The sequence below is a fragment of the Salarias fasciatus genome (assembly GCF_902148845.1).
Source record: "Salarias fasciatus chromosome 7 unlocalized genomic scaffold, fSalaFa1.1 super_scaffold_4, whole genome shotgun sequence".
Classification (NCBI taxonomy): domain Eukaryota; kingdom Metazoa; phylum Chordata; class Actinopteri; order Blenniiformes; family Blenniidae; genus Salarias; species Salarias fasciatus.
The window spans coordinates 3528876-3550906 of record NW_021941229.1 but is presented as its reverse complement, the minus strand read 5'-3'; the positions used below and the strand labels follow the sequence as shown (position 1 = coordinate 3550906).

General features: G+C 47.2%; 1 protein-coding gene across 1 annotated transcript in view; it reads left to right on the top strand.

Annotated features, from left to right (window-relative positions):
* The window catches only part of tcf4 (transcription factor 4), a 181827-nt gene that overhangs the window by 33339 nt on the left and 126457 nt on the right, over nt 1–22031 (top strand). The window contains 2 exon segments of the mRNA XM_030085513.1: nt 7329–7384; nt 8062–8137. Coding sequence (XP_029941373.1) covers nt 7329–7384; nt 8062–8137 — 132 coding nt within the window.

Genomic DNA, 22031 nt, shown 5'->3' with positions numbered 1-22031 from the left:
CGGCAAACGGCGAAGCCTCCGCAGAGAGACGGCGGCCCTAATTGAATTGTCAAACACAGATCCGAGCAGAAAAACTCATCGGAAACGCCGCTGGGCGACGGCTGTCTCTCTGCTGCGCTGTGGACGGATGTGTCTGTCTCACTGTGGACAGGCTGTGAAGTATGTGTGTGTGTGGTGAGTGTGTGAGGACGTCTCCTTGGTTTGTTTGACTCGGGGTCTTCAAAGCCTGCGAGCCTCACGAGGGGGGGTGGGGTTGGCGGGGGGGGGTCTGGACCAGGACCACATCGGACCTTGTGACACCAAATGTCTCCATCGTCCGTCTGCAGACGAGACGCCGCTGAAGGAATCACCGCGTCGATGAAACGCTGTTTACTCGTTTTTAAATGCGGCCTCTGACTCTTCGCCTTCATCTACATTGTTCTCACTTGGTCTTTCTAAAAGTTTTGCTAACTCTGCTGCTTTGCGTGTGTGTGTGCGTGTGTGTGTGTGTGTGTGTGTGTGTGTGTGTGTGTGTGTGTGTGTGTGTGTGTGTGTGTGTGCGTGTGCGTGTGCGGAGATCTAAGCCTCAGTTGGCTCGGCTTCACATGGCCTGTGTGGAGAGACGAGGGGGTTTGTCAAAGGAATCGCCCGCTCCGCTTATTCTTCCTCCACCGCAGAGATGAGGAGGAAAAAAAAAAAAAAAAAAGCAAAACAAAACAAAACAAAACAAAAAGGACCGGCCTCCTTATTATCAATATTAATCTCTCTTTTTGGAAAGGCATCTGTGGGCTCTGAAGCTCCACTGTCTTTAAAAAAAAAAAAAAAAAAAAAAAAAAAAAAAAACATGCGACGCGGCTCGTTCAAGAAAGCCATGTTTGAACTTGCGAAGGTTTTTTTTTCTCTTACTTTTTGTGCCTCCCTCCCTCCTCCCTCCCTCTGTCTTTCTTCCCCTCTTTCTACTCCCTCTCTTCATTTAGCGTGCCATTAGCTCTCCAAGCTGTTGTTTGTTTCTCTGACTTTAATGTGCTTATTTTGAACAAAACAGCAGAAAAAAACAACAACAAGTGACTGAAATGTAAAGCATGTTACATTTATTTTCTCTATCAGTGTGTGTGTGTGTGTGTGTGTGTGTGTGTGTGTGTGTGTGTGTGAGTGAATGTGTACGGGGTGGCTTGTACATTTTTGCCTGTGCAGGTTTTTGTGGGTTTTCATGCTAAAGGGTGTGTGTGTGTGTGTGTGTGTGTGTGTGTGTGTGTGTGTGTGTGTGTACAGCCACTGGCTCTAAAACTACCCCAGTCCAGATGTTCTAATTATAGAACGGCACTGCTGCCTAATGACAGGAAACATTGGCCTGTGTGTGTGTGTGTGTGTGTGTGTCTGTGTGTGTAAAGTCAGGAACATGAATGAAACCCTCATATTTAACCTCTGGCTCCCTGGTGTCCTGCTCCAGTTTCACCTTGCGTTGCTGTCCTGACATCCTCACGCTGAAGCGCTGCCGTCCACACAGGTGGAGAACACAGCCTCCATCGTTCTGGACCCTTCACTTTGTTGCTGAACAAGTTCACACTGGAGGTTCTCAAATGCGCAAAGCCATCATCAAACTTACTTCAGAGGCCCAGCAGCAACCAACAATGGAATAATGGAAATTAACATATTCATTTTGACTGTTTTTAAATGTGATGAAGCTTAATAAGTTACCAATAGTGGCATAAAATAAAGATTTACTGAGGTGTTTCATTACTGGCTGGTTTTCACTGAAGTGGCATTAAAGCTGCTTTGAAAATAACTGCCGACAAAAATGTGATAATGCTCAAAGAGGAGTGCGTACGTTGGGCCTAAAGGTGTCTCACAGTCTTTGTACAGTTACAGTATCTTAAAGGAATACTCCGAAGATTTTTGACCCACGCCCTGTCCCTATCGTTGACGAAGTTAGATAAGCTCATAAATACCTTTTTTGTGTCTCTGCGTCCAGTGGCTGGATCCCAGCTGTTAGCATCGTAGTTAGCGTAGCTCAATTGCTGGAAGTCAATAGGAATCAGAGCCGGACTGACGAAAGTGGACAAAATCCTCCTTCCAGTGGTCCAGGGGACGGCGTATTAGCACGCTAAGTAAATCCGAACGGTTGTGAAACATTTTAAAGACGTGTTTTCTTTTCAATCCGTTAAAATAACGTTTTGATACACACAGATCTGCACAAGCATAGTGCACGACGGAAGGATATACCGGCGCACAGCGGCTGAGTCTATGGCTTCTACTGCTGTGCGCCGGTATACCCTTCCGTGGGGCGCTATGCTGAGATGCAAAAAAGGTATTTATGAGCTTGTCTAACTTTGTCAATGATAGGGATAGGGCGTGGGTCAAAGGTCTTCAGCGTATTCCTTTAATGCATTAAGTTTTCACCATTGTTACCATGTTATGATTGTTATTGGGCCTTAGCACATTGCTCCACGCCCTCTATAGGACAGATGTGGTATTACACTGGACCTTCAAGATCCCTGGTTCTGTCTGATTATGGTTTTTGTTTCTCATAATGTGGTGTGTTAATGAACCTTTTCACAAGGGTGGATGGATGGATGATGGATGGATTGATGTGTGGGTGGATGATAGATGGATGGATTGATCGTTCCACTGTCAGCATGAAAGGAAGGAAATAAGGAATGAAGGAAGTTATGGGAGAAATGAGAGGAAGCGAGGAGATGAAAATTCAACTTTGACCGAAAAAGAAAGCCGAGTTTTTAATAAACGATGAAACCAGAAAAACTGCTGGATAAAGGGGAGGAAGAGGAAGAGGAGGAGGAGGAGGAGGAGGAGGAGGAGGAGGAAGAAGAAAACGATATGACCAGTGGACAAGAGGAGGAGAAGGAGAGGAAACAATGAGAGATACAAACAGGACGAGGTCCACTTCCCCTCTGAGGCCATGACATCACTTCCTGCACACACACACACACACACACACACACTGAAACAAACAACAAACATACACAGAAACACACACACACACACACACACACACACACACACACACACACACACACACACTGAAACAAACAATAAACATACACAGAAACACACACACACACACACACACACACACACACACACACACACACACACACATCCATACACTCACACACACACACACCCCCACACACACACACACACACACACACACACACACGCACACACACACACCCACAAAGTGGGATTGTGGGTGTTAGACAGTTTAAGCAGCTTTAAAGGAGAAGATACAGAGATGTAATCTGACTCTTAATTCTTACTGTCTGTGTGTGTGTGTGTGTGTGTGTGTGTGTGTGTGTGTGTGTGTGTGTGTGTGAGATTAATCAGGATAATAACTTGAATGGAACTTCTCTCTGCTTTATATAAAGTGACTGTTTACCTCTTTCTTCTCATCTGATTGATTACTCAACGCCTTTCTTCTTCTGCACTCTCTTCACTTCCGCTCATTTCCTGTCTTTCTCTCCTGGTTTCCTTCCCTCTTTCCCCTACTCTCTCTCTTTCCCTCTCTCTCTCTCTCCCGCTCTCTCTCTGTTGCTCGTCCCGGAGCTCATGTGGTCTCGGTTTGCTCCATCCTTCTTCTTCTTCTCCTCCTGTGTTTGTGAAGAAGTCGTCCCGCTGCGTTAATCCAGGCGGTAGATTAAACAGATTATGATTTAAAGCAGCTTCTCGCGGGATGTTTGACTTCCTGTACACTTCCAAACAAAAGCCCACTTCTTACTTCTTCCACTTCTTAGGACCATTGTGTTGTTGGAGTTTGTTGATATTTTGAGAATGTACGGATGGCGTTGAACGGCTGGCTGTGCGGCGGTTTGGTAATTTGTCCGCCATGTTTCACAGACGTTGTGTTTGGGTGTAAGAGCGGCTTGTTTGCAGGGGGCTCCACAGCCCCGCCGCTCCCACGGCGGCCCGGACTGTTTGTGATCGCCACACACCGGCTGACGTGTGTGTGTGTGTGTTGGGGGCTGGTGCAGACCTCCTCCAGTTAATTACAGAGTTTGGTTGGAGACCAGATGAGAACAGTGGGGCTATAGAGCTCACACAGGTGCACACACACACTCACAGCATGACCACTGTCCTCATTTCTGTCAATCAGGGACCATTAGTTTGCGTGTGTGTGTGTGTGTGTGTGGCAGGTATCACATGTCAACATGCTTTCACATCATTACACACTCAATGATAATTTAAGATGTTGATGGTATCCGGTTGTTCTTCGCTCACCGATTCATTTTTTTTACAATTAGTTCAATCATTTAAAGCTAAAATGTGTCAAAAAGAAAAGAAAAACCAATTCTGATTTCATCTCAGTGACTGTTTTGTAACAATAAGCAAGTTTTCCGACTTCCTCCAGCTGCAGTACCAGTCTGAACCACCAGGTGGTGAGTTGAGTCACTGACACTCATCACACTGATACAGGCTCAGGGAGCTGTTTAACTTTTTATTAATACCTGCATCAAACTTGGAATAGGCTGTCCTGACAGAACATCAGCTACAATACCCACAATGCCTTGTGCCTACGGAAGCCCAAGTACTTCAAAATACATAAATACATCGCATGTGTTAGTGAAATAAATACAAGCCAGATGCATACGGTGGGTAATGGGGGTTAGCTATATGATTAATCTGTCATTTTGCATTAACAATTTTACCCATAATGCAATTCACATTTTGTCGCTTTTATATGTTTTGATTTAGTGCACATTTTTTTGTATTCACTGCTTTGCTTTTTTTTTGTTATTAAATCAGTGGCCATACATTATGTAGGATGGATTCAAAAGTAAAAGAACTTTCAACTTTTTAGATTTTCTTTTGAATTCAGAAAAAAAAAAAGCTTCCAAACACGTTCAGATGTTTCAAGACAGACCAATAATCCCACACTGGATTCAGCAGATTCGGTAGATGTCCCTAATAACGGTAATTGTGTCTCATTTTTAACTCATTCTACCTCCTCAACAACAGAAGAGATGAACACGCCAATAAATCATGATACTGATTCCAGTGTATATTTACCATAAAATGTTCAGAATTGAAGCTTTTTGTTTCTTACAAAACTTGTTTCTCTGTTTCCTAAACATCCTCCAATAAACCCCCCCCCCCCCTTTTATTTTTTTTGATAATACAGAGAGCTGTTTAACGGTAATACAAGCCTGTGTTCCTACCGCACACACACACACACACACACACACACACACACACACACACACACACACACGGGCTAACTGTATTAATAGGAGTCTGTTTTGTGTCAGGCAGGTTTTAATAGGATCAGTGTGAGAGACATGGGGCTGTCTGTCAGTCTAAGTTCATTAACTGATGATAGATAACCTGCACTGTGTGTGTGTGTGTGTGTATGTGTGTGTGTAGATTTCCTATCCCCCTCTCTCTCTCTCTCTCTCTCTCCTCCTCTCTCGCTCGCCCCGGTGTAATTTATAGCCCTCAATCGGAGGCCTTATCAGGTGCAGGACACATGGACGCCTCCTTCTCTCCTCCTTCTCTCCTCCTCCTCCACATCTTTCAACTCCTGCACACCAACTTGTATTTTTCTCCTCTCCTCCTTTTCTTCCTCTCCCTCTCATCCAATCTCACCCCTCCCACCCCCCCGCTCACTTTTCAATGGAGGCTGGATGCTTTCTTTAATTGTGTGCTTCTCTTCCTCCTCCTCCTCCTCCTCCTCCTGCATCTGGAGCTCCTGTCTTCAAACTTTGCTCCTCTACCTTCACCCCCCCCCCCCTGGTTCATTCACTGGAGAGGCAGCGTGGATGAAGCTCCCCCCTCATGAAGGCTCCATTTGTTGGCTTATTTCACTTCTTGTGGAGTTTAAATTTCATCTGAGGAACTGGAATGTTCATGTTTTAGGAGACTTGTTTTTTCCCAGGCAGTGTTGAACGATCCCTGAGTTTTGATGAGTCTCTGTTCTTAATGTTTAATTCTCAGAATCTTCAGAAGCACAGATGTGTTTCCTGAAACTTTCTTCTCCACAGCGTTGCTTCAGTATTTAAATAACGATTCACAGTTGTTAACACTGAGGAGTGTTTTACCTAAATTGTATTTGCAAAACTCCACTCACCCTCTGAAACTCAAACGCGTTTTTGTTCCCTAAATTATATTAAAATGTGATTGGTACATTTCTCAATATTGTCGTGGGCTCCAGTCCCCGTTGCGCGAGCCGTCCTGCCTTTGAGGGAACCGCAGCGTTCCCTCAAATCCGATTTACCCTTCAGTGTTCCTCCCTTTTCTTCTCCACTCTTTTACTTTGGATTTTCTACAAATGCTGAAATCAGAGGTATTCTTATCATTGTTGTGATTATTGGAGTCATTTCAGAAAGCTCTCTGTAACTAACCCCCGACACACACACACACACACACACACACACACACACACACACACACACACACACACACACACACACACACACACACACACACACACACACACACAGATAAGCTGACATTCCAAATGACTTGACAATGAATGTAAGCTGCCGACTGTACACAGACCGGCACAATGGAGGAGAGGCCTATTGAGGAGAGATTTGTGCTTCACAATGCACAGTGTGTCTGTGTGTGTGTGTGTGTGTGTGTGTGTGTGTGTGTGTGTGTGAGCGAGCGTTCGCCGTGCCTTGGATGAGCTAATCTACCTGACGTGTTCAGATATTTCCCCTCTGTGTGTCTTTTGTGTTTTTATTGTTAACAGTTAATCAGTTAAGGTTAAACTCATGTTAAAGGAATTGATTTCTGACTTGAACCCTCTCCACACACACACACACACACACACACGCCCGCGCCGCTGGCTCTCCATTAGCAGGTCACCTGCGACCTCTGGCTGCGATCAGGCAGGGATTAGCGGCCTGCAGGAGGCTTAGAGGAGCATTAAATCTCACACACACATTAAAGGCCGTACAATCATAATCAATAATGTTTAATGACGTGGGGGACGGAGACGCACGGAGGCGGACGGGATATTTCGAACAGCAGCGTCTTCTATTGATGATTTCACTGATTCAGGATGTAATCCCGAGATGTGCTGGCGTTTCTCTGCTTTCATACTGTCAGAAGTCGGAGTCTTTACCTTGATCTGTTGAAAAACTTTGATGACCTTACTTCCTGTTCCAACACAATTTTGCAGACAAGCTGCGTTGCTCCGTGTTGTTTCTTGTCTCTTGAGCTGTTTCCCAACTTCAGTTTAAACGTTCTGTGTATTTAAGGCTGAAGCTCAGACAGGACTCAGCGTGGCGGCCATATTGGATGAGGACTCGCTGTATCGGAGGGCGTCGTCTTCTGCTGTGAACTCGTTCTAACGATCCAAACCTTCTCCTGTGTTTCCCCTCATGCAGATATGGAGGAGAGAACGAGCGCAGCGTCGTGGGCGAGCGGAAGTCGTTCCTCCAAGGTATCAGCAGTTCCATTCTTCCATGCGTCGCTGTCAGACTGTCATGGCCGCCGCCCCACACTCCTCCCAGGCTTCAGGATCTCCTCCTGTCAGCCTCCACACTCTCTTGATCTTGACCCACCTGTTTGAGTGGAGCATTGCTGAGTTGGTACAAGAAAAGTAGTTATTAAGTTAGCTGGAACGGTGTTATGAAGCTCTGAATGTGTCCTTAACGATGGGAGATGTTGTTCCTTTATTGCTTGACTTGTTTCATTTCTATTGGAAGCGGCTGGAGAGGCGACACTGTCGCACTCAGACGGGGAAAAGCTTTATTTTTAACCGCTCACAGCTTTTCTACAGAAATGTGGAGCGGAGAATCGCGCGGTGGAGTCATCAACCACGGATCAGAAAACACCGAACAAACAGGAAGTGACTGTCACAGAGGTTTAACGTGAAGGCCAGCAGGTTTAGATCAGCAGCTTTCCGTTTGAAGTGGAGAGTTATCACGTCGATAAAATGTACTTTCCTTCGTCTCAGTGTGAAAACTGCCGGTTTGTTCCTGCTCCGGTGCGGGTGGCGGGAGCGGCGTGTGATCAGGCGGTGGCGCGCCGCTTCCCGGCCTCCACACCGCGCCGCCGGAATCAGGGAAACAACCAATCACACAGGGAATAACGGCTGTCCTCTCCTCTCCTCTCCAGAGTTACGCAGATGGATCTCAGTACATGGCTTCACACGACAGCCTCTCACCGCCGTACGCCAACTCCAGGCTAGCAGGTACGACGCAGGACGAGTGTGTGTGTGTGTGTGTGTGTGTGTGTGTGTGTGTGTGTGTGTGTGTGTGTGTGTGTGTGTGTGTGAGACAGAGAGAGAGAGCGAGTGTTTTACAGTCTGCTTCTTCCCGGCCATCAACTCTGGATTCACTCCTTCGCTGGGTTCTGTATGTCTTTGTGTGGCACTACCGTGTGTGTGTGTGTGTGTGTGTGTGTGTGTGTGTGTGTGTGTGTGTGTGTGTGTGTGTGTGTGTGTGTGTGTGTGTGTGCAGAGAATTAGTGAAACACGAGTGTACACAGGAGAAGACAGGTCATCTAGCATGCTATTCCCCTCTCTCTCTCTCTCTCTCTCTCTCTCTCCGCTGTGTGGAAAAACGCCAGGCAGTGTGTGCTCATTTACCCATGATGCTCTCTGCCTCTGGCTCTCTCCGATGTGGCGCCAGTTGTGAGCAAATGGCCACTGACACAGATAATCTGCCTCACACACACACACACACACACACACACACACACACACACACACACACACACACACACACACACACACACAGCTTAATTACCTTTGACTGGATGCTCCGGCTCGGAGCCGTTTGATTCTACCTGCTCTTTTTCTCTCATTTGTTTTATTTTCTCTCATTTTAAATGTTGCTCACACTTTGGATTTTGAAGTTTCCATTCGGTGTGTGTGTGTGTGTGTGTGTGTGTGTGTGTGTGTGTGTGTGTGTGTGTGTGTGTGTGTGTGTGTGTGTGTGTGGTTGGGAGCATGAGTTTGGGCCGAGTTGCGTGGCGTTTCAGATCAGCGCCGAGCGGCGTTGGTCTTGTAGCATCAGGGATCGTTTCAGAAGCTCTGTGGGGTCTGTGTGCTCATCGGTAGGAAGTTGTCGTTGCTCAGTCTCACAGTAAAGTCGGTGGGATTCCAGCGTGTCGCATGCAGCGCGCCTCTCTCCAAAAGCCTGCCTTCCTCTGATTGGTTGGTTTCCACGCAGCGGGCGTCTCAACAGGCTTCCCACTCTCAGCATCAAGTGCTGGTAATTTGACACTACAGCTGCACAATGGATCACAGGATGGCTGCTACTGTAACGTAGACCTATGCAGTAAGTACATCGAGGGTGATTAGCCATGATTAATTCACACAAAAGTTATGATTAACAGTCCTAATTACTTCAGACCTGATGAAGGAATAGCAGCAGAGAGCGCGGCATCTGGAAACGGCAGAATACATTCAAGGCAAGAGAAAGAACACTGTTACTCTGCCACAGCACAGGAACATCATTGACTGAAGCATCATGGATCCAAAAAAAATCAGGTTTGTCTGGATGCATGTATGCGCTTTACTTAGCGGCGTTGCATCGGACAGAGACGAGCGTCCCTGTAAATGAGGCCGTTGTTTTCCTCCCAGCCGGCCGCAGCAGAACGGCGTCCGCACAAAGGAAGCGCTTGTCGTCAGATTTCTCGGTTCAGAATCAGGGATTTCAGACGGTGGCGGAGGACTGTTCCAGAGCGAACCCTGCAGCTGGCGGTCCGAACCGTCGACGCTCAGGACGGAACCGGTTCTCTCCGTCGGCAGAGCGGCGGGACGGAGGCAGGTGCTCGGAGCGAGAACGCCGAGGAACGCTCGGGGAGTCGGAATGGGGTTTCCCTTCAAACAGATTAAAGCGAGGTGGAATCAGATCGTTTCGTCTTCTCATTATGAAATTAACCCCCCCCCCCCCCCCCCCCCCCCCCCCCCCCCCCCACCCGACGGAGGATTCACAAACAAAACAAAGGGAACGCGGCGGTGGCGGCGGCGGCCCCCGCTGGAGTGATCCATCGGCGGCGCGATGTGTTGTGACAGTGTTGTGATTATGGGATGTATCCGCCGAGGCCGAGCCGGAGCGCGCCGTGCGCAGTCAGAGATGGAAATATTGCGTTCTTCATCTGGCACGCGGGAGCCGCAATTTACTCTGATAATGATAACGCTAAGAGCCAGAGACAGCGGCGGAGATGGAGCGCCGCCGCCGCCGCCGCCGCTTCCCCGGCTTTCCACACATCCTCTCGGCCGGCGTCGTACCTGCGACTCTTCCACTTGAGGGGAATCATTTCTCCGAGGCAGAATTAGATTGTCTTTGATGTTTGTATTGGTTTTTGCGTCGGTGTGCGTCTCCGTGGGAAGGATGGTCTCAGCGTCGATGTTAAAAGTGATGAGATTTCATCACTTTCTTTGTTTTTTTTCTTCCCACTCCGAGACTCCAAACCGATCTGATTCCAAAAACCGATAGGGGAGCAAAGAGGAGCTTCGGACTTGGAGAAGCCGTCATTCATGTACTTTATGAATCTGCTTCATCTGCACCAACGTCACAGACGCGGAATCGTTTGTGGTAACAGTCAGATAAGCTGAAGGCAGACGGATCGTTGGCTTTACTCCCCGTGTACTTCACTGTGTTCTTTACGCCAACCGTTTCCACGGCAACAGAGCAGTGAACGCTAGCAACAAACGAGGAAAATTCATCACTCTGTATTTCCGTCATTTCAGAAACCGGGTTCATGTCCTGGTTCCCGACATCAGAGAGTCTGAATGAGAGGGTGAACGTCGTCTGGCTTCGTACCGGCGACTCCTGCGTAACGCTGTGCGAATGGAACATGAACCATGCTGAGAGCGGTCCGAGTGCCGGAAAACATCTCAGTGCTACAGTTTGGATCTGAACCTGGTCAGTCTGGTCCCCCACAGAATCGAGGTCAACCACGAATAACTGGTTAAATTATAAATATTTATATATTGTCGCAGGAAACGTGGCGCCCGAGGGTCAGAAACGCTGTGAAGCTATGGCAACAATACAGAAACATGAGAGACTCATGACTCACTTTGTGAGTTTTTTTTTTTTTTTTTTTTTTTACTTTTAATGCTTAAAGTAGAGTAAAAATAAGTACTTTTGTCTTTTACTTTCACTTAAGTAGGATTCTTAACGCAGTATTTCCTCCACCGGCCTGAACATGAGACTGAGGCTGAACGCAGTCTCTCTCTCTCTCTCTCCCTCCCTCTCCCTCCCTCCCTCTCCCTCCCTCTCTCTCTCTCTCACTCTCTCTCTCTCTCTCTCTCTCTCTAACCTTGTCTGTCTTTCTTAACCCCCCCACCAACAGATTAGAGTGATGTTATGCTCTAGATAATCAGCGAAGGGATTAGTGTCATCTCAGCGACCCCACTAGATTAATCTGCTGCCACACACACACACACACACACACACACACACACACACACACACACACACACACACACACACACACACACACACAGACCTCTTCAAATTCTGATTGCTAGATCTCCTCACAGGGTGTGTGTGTGTGTGTGTGTGTGTGTGTGTGTGTGTGTGTGTGTGTTTCTGTGCGCGTGCACCTTAATATGTCAGTTTCAGAGTGTGTGTGGTATATTTCTGCCTCCTCATGGATGCCTGTGTGTTTGAGTTCACGTCAGTTTTTGTCTGTGTGTTTGTGTGTTGATGCTCTTCTGTTCAGAGTACAATGCAGTACAATCACATCTCCTGTCGCCGTGGAAACAAAGTTATAACGACGGTGTTTTCAGGTTGACACGTGGTTCACGGCACCAAAACTCAAAACATGAGACCTGAAGTCCGAGTCACACGGTGGGACGGACAGGGTTCACAGCACGTCCCGATGTGTGTGTGTGTGTGCGTTCTCGTATTTCTATCCTTGTCGGGGCCAAATGTCCCCACAAGGATAGCAAAACGTGGAACGACGTGCCTTGTGGGGACCTTTTTCCGGTCCTAAGTAGGAGAAACAGTGTTTTCTTGACCATGTTGTTGTTACTGAAAAAAGTAAAAGTGCAAAAACATTTCTTTAGGGTTAGGCTGTGTTGTGGTGTGGGTTAGGGTTAGGGTAAGGGTCAGGGTTAGGGGCTAGACATGAATGGGAGTCAATGGACGGTCCCCACAAGGATAGAAATACAAGACTGTGCGTGTGTGTGTGTGTGTGTGTGTGTGTGTGTGTGTGTGTGTGTGTGTGTGTGTGTGTGCTTTCGTTTCACTGCCTTTGTGTGTTATCCAACCTCCAGTTTGTGTATCCGTATGTGGTGACACAGAGCCTTTGCGTGTGTGTGTGTGTGTGAGAGAGAGTGGCAGTGTTTGAAGTGTGCGCTCTCGTTGAAGTGTGTGTGTGTGTGTGTGTGTGTGTATGTGTGTGTATGTGTGTGTCGGTGTGGACGCTCCGCCGGCGCCTGGCTTTCATGTACATGTATGTGGTTATACAGTTGATGCATGTATGTGCGTCTCTCTGTGTCGCTGCTTTGCTTTGCAGAGCAGGTGCACCACCCTGACACACACACACACACACACACACACACACACACACAGACGAACTGTCACTACATGGTAAATGAGCGGCTGGCTGCTCTCAGCCTGTAAGCACATTCTGTTCTCTTATAAATAAACGATCCGAAGTGTTTCTCCTCAGCGACACGCTGCTTGTTTTGTTTTTTGGGGTTCAGCTCAAAACTTGTGTTGCTGTCACTGTCGTACCTGCCTCGCTCTTCTTTCGGTCTCAAGGATTAATCAGTGATTTTCACCAGTTCTCCAACAGGCGCCGTTCCTGTTTGTGCTGAAAAGCAGAAATTCGCTTTCACTGTCTTCTGCTTTCAGAAACAATACCTCGATATTTCCCCTCGAGGATCATTGTTTTTTACGTCTTACCTTTTAGCTGGATTGCTGTAGAGAGTGCAGCCTGTTTAAATGTACATGTGTTTTTAGGGCTACTTCAATGTAAACACCACACTGCATTGTGGGAAGTGAATACTGTGCTGCCATGTTTTTGCAAAAGCGTGTCTATTCCTGCAGACCTTGAATGGACGTGTGTTTGTCTGCTGGATCTGTTGCCTTTGTTGGGCTGCGCTGCTTGCTAGCAAGGCGTCCTGACAACGGGGCTGACAGTGGAGCGGGGTTCGGCTAACGCAGCAGAATCGACCCAAACGGCGGGATCGCTCCGTTCCTCAGAGCTTCCACAGGGAGCTCGTGCAAACTCCACACGTCCCGGCTCTGTCCCCGTGACGAGGGAGCGCACGGTAAACAGAGCGGCTCCCGGCGCCCCCTCCTCTCGCCGCTCGGGCTGAAATGCAGTGAGTCAGCCGTCTGTCTCACCTCTGACTGACCTTATTAATGAGTGTTGAGCCGTGAGGCCGGACCCCCTCTGAGGAGGTCACATCTGGACACTTTATATAGAAATACATCCCTCTCTCTCTCTCTCTCTCTCCCTCTCTTTCTGAATTCACCTTTTTTTCTTTCTATTTAATCCCATCCATACTGTCTTAACATGTAACGTCTTCCTTTTTATTATTTCTTCCTACATTTTGCTTCTCTCTCCTGGGATTCTAACTGAATCCCCCCGGCACCTGTCGCCCCCCCCCCCTCCCGGTGGAGACCTGACGTCTTCCTCTCCACCCCGGGACCCCCTCACCTCAGCTGGATGTGGGACCAAGGTCGCCCCCCCCCGTCTCCCTCGGCTGGCTCCGGCGCTTTGTGCCCAGAATGTTTAAGTCCAGAGAAGGGAGCGGTCCAGATGAGAGAAGCGCGCTGCTGTGGCTACAGGCAACTGCTCACTTGTTGGCTAAAGTTGAAATCTCACAATCAGGCAGCCAAATCTTAAATTCAAAGTCAGAGTAAATATATTTGCATGAATTCAGGAAGGCAGAAATCAGTTGCAGTGATGGGTTCATTTTTCTTGAAGCCCCCCCCCCCCCCCCCCCCCCCCCCCCCCCCCCCGTTGTCTGGCCTGACTGAAGGCGGACGGCCTGCGTCTCCCCGTATTTTCAATGGATGTCATAAATTGATTAGTGCTGCATTGACTTCGGTGCATTAAGCGGGACGCACAAAGCGAGCCACTGCGGAGCATTTAGTGTATTATTGTTTTGAAGGGGCTGTGTATCACGTGCAAATTGTCTGTGTAATTAGATCTGACATAGTAATAATAGGTCTCGTCAAGGCGAGCGGGCGGAGGGCGGCGCGCGCCGAGCGGCGCTCGCTGAAAGGAGCCGTGCGTCGGGGGGCGATGTCCTGGAGTACTTCTGCGAGGATCACTTTCAGACGCCGCTTTGAGGAGCTGTCAGGATAATTGTCACTTTTTGAGAGGAGTCACAAAGCGGGTGGAGGGAGAAATGACGGGGGAATCCATGTTGGGCTCCAATATCCTGCTTTTATCACCGCCATGCTCTCCTCTGACCTCCTGAATACAACAGGAGCGTCTTATTTTGAAAATATTCAGGCGTGTTTTGGATGTTCGGTGGTTCAGAATCACTCAGTCTGAGAATAATTGTGTACTTTGAGTGTGTGTTGTTGTCGGTCTTGCTCAGTTTGTCCTGTGCCGATCTGGAAAAGTAGCGGGTTTGGAGAAAAGTCCAAACCCTCCATGGTGGGAGCTGGGTCAGTAAATCCAGAGTACATCCTCAGCTCATGTTTTTTAATGTATTACCTGACCGCCGCTCGCTGCAGTAAAGCTTGAAGAGTTCCTTCACAATACATGACTACACCCGGAACCAAACACAAGTCATGGTTTCCCTGGAGTCCCTTCAAAAAAACTTTCAAACCTTTGACCTTGACGAGGCTCGTTACATGTCCAGAAATGAGCTGCTGGTTAAAAACCCAGGTGTGTTGCGAGAGTGACTCACAGCAGGGTGCAGTGGCGCTGATTAAATTGACTAAATTGATTATTTTGCCGCTGCGTGTTGCTCAGAGCAGGTCCAGCCGTCGGTCCTGACTGCGGTTCAGGGGAAACCAGGGTTGGGCGCCACTGGTCCAGACCGCCTCGGCAATACTGGGACTTCAGACCGGGAGGAAACAATCAGAGCGGCTGTACGGCAGCCTCCTTCTGAAGAGCGGATAATAAAAAATAAAAAAATAAAAAAAAAATCAACAACCACACAGAAACACAGAAGCACCGATACTCGAGTACGTCTGAAAACACTCGGCTCCAGATGAAGTTTGACAAAGGAAAGAGAATCCTGGGAAAATATCTGGTATTTCTGAAGCACTGGCATCCCACACTGGATGTGAACCTCTCTCTCTCTCGCCCTCTCTCTCTCTCTCTCTCTCGCTCTCTCTCACTGGAGCTATGTGTCTCTCTCTCTCTGTCTGAAGCTCTTCTGCTCGTCCATCCGTCCGTTAGTGTCTTCTCCATCCTGTCATCCATCCAGATGAGGCCCCGAGAGACCAAGCCTGGGTCACTCATGTTACACCGTGTGTATGTATGTGTGTGTGTGTCTTTATATTTGTGTGTGTGTGTGTTTTCCTGCCTCACTCACTGTGTGTGTCCTTTATCTTTCTATCTCTGCATGTCTCTGCTGCTATGTGTGTGTGTGTGTGTGTGTGTGTGTGTGTGTGTGTGTGTGTGTGTGTGTGACAGACTGTGAAATGGTGCGTAGTAGCACCTGGGCCCTTCAGTGTTGATTGATCGGCTTGGTCATGTGGAAGAGTCCCATCTGGCCAGCCACGCTACGGTGTGTGTGTGTGTGTGTGTGTGTGTGTTTGTGTGTGTGTGTGTGTGTGTGTGAGAGAGAGAGAGAGAGAGAGAGAGAGTGCTTGTTTGTGTGTGAGAGGTGAGAGAGGGAGATGGAGATGTGCAGCATTAAACAGTATGTTTATTGTGAGAGTGAGCGAGCTCTTCAGCGCTCGCCGTGACTCCCAGAGGCCAGAGATGAACTGTTCCCTCTCATCTCAGAGGCACGGGGGCTTCAGCCATACTGCCTGTGTTACAGGGAAACATCCCGCTTCAGCCATACTGCCTGTGTTACAGGGAAACATCCCGCTTCAGCCATACTGCCTGCTTCAGAGCGAAACATCCTTATCCAGATCTGGATCTCTGATGAGACACTGAAGAATCTCTGATTTGTTTTTGATTGAAGAACTTAAACTACCTGAAATGTCCTGTTTATCTTACAATGTCACGTTTCCCCGTTGTTGTCTATTAATTTGTATATTGACCAAAAAACACAGTTGTCCTTCAGATAACCCCGGATACAGATAGGAATTAAGTTTTCTGGAGTTGGCAGAATGTCAGCTGGACTCAGGAAGTCCGGCGATTCTCCCTTTAACTGCGGGAAGCTGGTTTCATTGCAGACTGTATCGTGACGAGACGCGGTGTCCTTTAAGTAACTCTACAGTGTTAAACATCAGTTTGATACCTTTTTCCTGGACCTATGGCTTCTGAATGAACTTTGAAGAGCAGTGGAGACTTTCAGACGATTGTTTTCATCTCTGAAAACTTTGGTTTCGACCAATTTGTTGCAACTTCAGCAAACTACTGACTCTCAGCTGAAATACGAAGTCGGCCTTCAGTATCTTGTGTTGGTGATTTATTCTGTTTCTGCAAACTTCCCTGTCCTGAACCGGTTCAACAGATCACGCGATCTGAACATCCTTGTCTGAACAGTCATTTACTTCCTCATCAATAATCTGATTGTGATTGAAGGTGTTGGTGAGAGTGGAAAGACTGTCCGTTCTCGATTCTGTTTCATGAACAGACGGAAACGTTTCCGTTTCCGGCAGATCGTTCTGCTTTCTGCTTTCTGGTTTATCCTCATTTTGGATAAACTAACATCAGACCGTCCTGTCAGAGTGTGGAGTTCCTCTTGGATCCTGATAAATCAGGCCTCAGTTGGACAGTGGGATTGGCAGATATTGTCTCTGCCTCTGACATCCTCAGACGTCGCTGGACGACCTTCGTCCGCCGCCGCCGTCCTCGTAAGACGACACAAATCAAAAACCGCGTCGCGAAACGGCGTAAATCAGAACTCATCTCTTCCTGAATGTCTTCCGTGGAAGGAGCAAGTCGGAGCAGAAATCCCGGCGAGTGAAAAGAGGCTGAAAGACAAAAAGAGAAAACAGATGCGTGGAGAAGCCGAGGCGGTGAGACGGGCAGACGGAGAGACAGGCAGGCAGAGGGAAACGCAGAAAAGAGACAGTGTGTGTTTTCTGAAACGAAGCCAACTGATAATTAATGCCTCTGACATCATGGTGCTCTAATTAAGCCTGGCATTCATTAAGCCAAGTGAGGGGGGAGTTCGTTAGTGGCTTTTTGGAGGGGGGATTTGTTAAGTCTTCATTGTTACTCTTTTTAGACAATAGAGAAAGAGATGGAAGCAACAACCAAAAAGAGAGAGAGAGAGGGAGAGAGAGAGGTGAGGACAGGCTGGGACGCCAGCGCCGGACGTCCAGGTGCTGGACGCTCCGACTCCCGTCCAGCAGAGCTCCGGCAGCGACGCCGTCACATGAGTTCGCACAACTCTAGGCTCTGGAAATGGAAGTCGTCGACGTATCAGTGATGGCAGCTGAAAAAAAAAAAAAAAGCTCCAAGCATTTTGACTTTAATAAACACAAGCAGAAGAAAAGCAGCTGCTCCCGATTAAAAAGGCTCGAAGTGGAACGTTTGTCTCCTGTTAGCTAGCTGGACCTTCAGCATGAGATTCAGGCTCAGTGAGGAGCTCCGGCTGCTCAACAGGAACCGAACGGTCAGGTTCTAGCTCAGAAGATCAGACCGTCTGAAAGGCAGAGACCACCGTCACGTCCGACTTTGAAATGGACCAATCACAGCACAGATGGAAAGGTGGAAATACCAACACAGTGACGTGAAGAGTTTGAACTGGGCAGAACCGAGAGGTCTGAGTTCCAGACGAGAAAGCAGAAGTACAGCAGCAAAGTTGATTAAAGTGATTCTTTTCTCATAAGAATCTAAACAAAATGAACCGAGGCTACAAAATGAGCTTAAAAATGTCAAAGAAAGATGAAAGCTACTGTAGAATTATGACGTTGTTCAGCTTATTGTGGAGCCAAACGGCGGTGGACACGCCCACTCAGCGCCGACATGCCCCGCCCTCCAGCGACAGACGTCACCAGGCAGAAACAGCAGATCTACTGAAAGCCCTTAAAGATGGTGGAGACATACAAAGATACCGACAAAAGGGGCTGATGGGAAATTGCGAGGAAAGAAAAGGAATCAAAGGAAGTGTGAAGTTACTCCAGAAAAAGAGAGAGAATGAAATCCAACAACAGCCGAGTGGAAGAGGGACGCAGTGAAAGTAAAGTTTGGGATCCCTATCCATTTTTTTGATCGGAGGATTTTCTGATAGCTAATTAGGCATGGAGGGCCAGCCATCGACAGCTGCATTCATCATCATAAAACGTAATAATTAATGACATTCCAACAAAGAAAAATATGCAAATGAGCTCCCCTCATTAGCATTTTCATATTCAGCTCCCATAATGCTTTTGCTGACAAGGTTGTAATTAATGAAAATTCATGTCTCTTAGCCGAGGTCTAGATTGGATCGCATTCATTCGCAATCCCCCGAACGAGTATCGGAGAGAGAGAGGGAGAGAGAGAGGGAGAGAGAGAGAGAGAGAGAGAGAGAGAGAGAGAGAGAGGAGAGAGAGAGAGAGAGAGAGAGAGAGAGAGAGAGGGGGGGGGGGGAAACAGGACGGGGATCTCTGCCAAGTTTTTAGTGAGAGGAGCGGGAGGGGCGAGCGAGGGAGGCGAGAGCTGGAGAGAGGGAGAGAGAGAGAGAGGGAGAGGGAAAATAAAGATGGAGGAAGGCAGATGGCGAGAGATGAAAGGAAGACAGGCAGAGAGAGAGAGGGAGAGAGAGTGGAAGAGAGCGAGAGAGAGACGGAGTGATGAAGACAGACCGGCATTGATGCAGAAAGTTAGAGGAGGAGATGGAGAGTGACACCGAATGAAAGACAGGTAAACAGAGAGAGGAATGAAATAGAAATCAGCACAAAAAGCAAAGATTTACAAACTGGATGCAAGAAAAAAAGCAGGGCTCAACAGTATTTCTATTGTAATAAATGACTTTAAGGCTACTGTTGAGTCGTGGTTTGATTTTTTTAAACTAACACATTCTAATTCGCAATAAAGGTGACACTGTATGTGACAGGCTGAAATGTTTCTGCATACTAGGTTTAATTTAGAATGAAATGGATGATAAGTTCAAATAAATCCATTAATTTGGTGAAACAAATCATTTCTGTTCATTGCTAATTTAAAATAAAACCAGATATTTTAAAATTAAGATTGTGATTTACTGATTTTACAGGTAAAAACTTATAATAAAGACAATATGGTTTAATTTGTATTGTAATAAAACACATTCAAATAAATGTATGTGCTTATTTACAATAAAGAATAATGAATAAGAATAAAAAAATAATGGACATGCTAATTAATAATACATCAGTTTAAGCCGTTTAATTATGCATCTAGGTCAGAATAAAAAGGAAAAACAATGTAAATCAAAATATATGACAAGTTAAAGAGACAAATTCACACGAAGATCGCATGGAACCCAAATTTACAGTAAATACACTGAATTAAAAAAAATAACTATAAAAATGTCTATATATGACAAATTATGGTTTATCTTAATAAATGACAATTTAAGAGAAATGTGTAAATTCAAGTAATGACCTGTCGATCCTTCATTTGAACATAATAATAATAATAATAATAATAATAATAATAATAATAATAATAATAATAATAATAATAATAATGATAATAATAATAATAATTGCCAGTTAAAATGAAGACTTTGTGCTGCTCGTTAAGCCTGACTGAAGGTTTTAAACATACATGGAAAGGTTAAAAAGACTCCTTCAAACACAGAGCGCTGGTTCCAGACACACTGGATCCGTCCAGCGACCCCGCGCTCCTCCACACAGGTCAGGACCTGCAGCGGCCACCAGAGGCCGCCGAGCGCGTTCCTGTCTGAACAATCGCAGTTAGCATCGTCGACGCATACGACCAACGTTCACACCTGCAACATGTGGAACTGATAGACAGTCATTAAAAGTTCAGTCAGCAGTGTTTAGTCTGCGGACTGATCTGAATCGTTCAGGTTTGTTTAAAAGAAGGGTTAAAAAAATGTGATGTAGCTGTGTTTGGCCTCCGGATGAACGGAGGAAGAGTCGTCACATGTCAGAACATCTTCATTCACAAGTGTGTGTGTGTGTGTGTGTGTGTGTGTGTGTGTGTGTGTGTTTGTGTGTGTGTGTGTGTGTGTGTGTGTGTGTGTGTGTAACAGACGGGAGCGTGTTATTCTTCCTGACTTGTTTCGGACAGTTAAGAGTCGGTAAAACTAATCGACTTGAAAACGTGTGTGTGTGTGTGTGTGTGTGTGTGTGTGTGTGTGAGACAGAGATAGATACTCCCTTTGGGGGATGCTGCCGTACACCTGTGAGTCAGAGCTTATCACTCTGAGCGTGTGTGTGTGTGTGTGTGTGTGTGTGTGTGTGTGTGTGATGATCCTGACAGATAGCAGTATCTGTGGTTTGGCACCTGAACACAGCTAATAGTGATATTTTACTCCTCAGCAGCGCGCCATTGTGTGCAGCCGGGGTAATAACCCTCCTGGGCGGCGCGGCGTCACACTGATCTGCAGCTCTCTTCTAATTACGGACATCAGTGTGTTTTTCAAAGAAGCTCTTCATATTTTATCTGATCTGGCAGTCCATCAAGACTCTCGCTCTCTTACGTCCGGGCCGATAACGTCTTTGTTATTCGGCGCCATCAGTTAGGCGGGCCCGTCTCAGGTGGAGGGGTGGGGGTGTGGAGGGGTGGAGGGGTGGGGGGGTGGAGGGGTGGGGGGGGTGGAGGGGGGTGGGGGTGTGACTTCCACCAGGTGGAGGAGTTCTGGTGTTCTGGGTGCAGAGGGACGGCTGTGTTTACATCTCCAGCCTCAGATCTGCTGCTGACCTTCGGGTGACGACTGAAGAGTTTTCTCCACAGGACGGATTCAGACCGAACGACAGAAGCTCCACCTGAACCCACGCCCTCTCCTCCATGTCTGAAGGACCCAGTTCTTCAGACATGGGAATGGATGCTCCCTTATCGCCTCCCTGCAGGGTTCAGAGGTCAGCTAAACGCTGGCTGGAGAGATTATACTGCCTGGTTGGTCTGGGATTGACTCTGGATGGATGGATGGATGGATGATGGATGGATGGATGGATGGATGGATGCCCTCGCTGGTTAGCTTTCGTGTTAGCTCAGCTCGGTTCGAACTAACCGGGCTTGTTCCACCAGCAGCATGCTCTGGAGTTTGCATGTTCTGCCTGTACGGGTTCCCATCACTGTCACTGTCTCGGCGTTCGCTCAGGCTGGGCTGGTTAACCAGGTTAACCTGTTGTGCCGACACACACACGTGTCCAGGTCGAATAGCGGGTTCGTTGTGTGTTTCTGCCCCCACAGTGTGATTCGTCGGTTTGTTTGGAAAAACACGAAAAACAAATTTCCTTTTTCCATTTATTCAAAATAGTATTTTAGTTGGAAAAAAAAAACAAAAAAAAAACAAAGAAGCAATCAAAAATATAAAAAAAAGATATTTTCCTGCCAATTTCTCAAATTGCAGCGTAATTAGCTTTTAGTTATGTGATTTGTTTTGGCAGGAATGGGCAGATTTAAAAATAAAATGAAATAAAGCCCTCAAAATGAATCAAACTGAATGAACTCCTCAGGGATTACTGGAACTGGACATGTTGCCGTCGTGGTTTTTTTTCCACACAGTGAGAACATTTCCAGGTGGCGGCTGGCGTTTGGATGGTTTGGGAGAGGCGATAATCTCCCAGGTGATCCCAGAGATCCACCAAGACAACGTTTTTCTCATAGATCAGCTTCAACCTTCAGCTTTACCTTCACAGCGTCTTCTTCAGACGCGGTTTTAAACCAGCGCCGGATGAAGCAAAGTGGAAGGCTGAGCCGCGGCGTCCATTTAAACAGGAGAGACGCCAAAGCTTCAGCGGCAGCGGCGAGTCGCGCAGGGGCGATGGAGTCGGGGATAAAAGGAAAAGAGAGTGCAGCGTTAATCCATAGGAAGAATAAAACTCTGCAGATTAGATGGTTTAGTTCAGGTTAAAGCAGGATAATCTCCG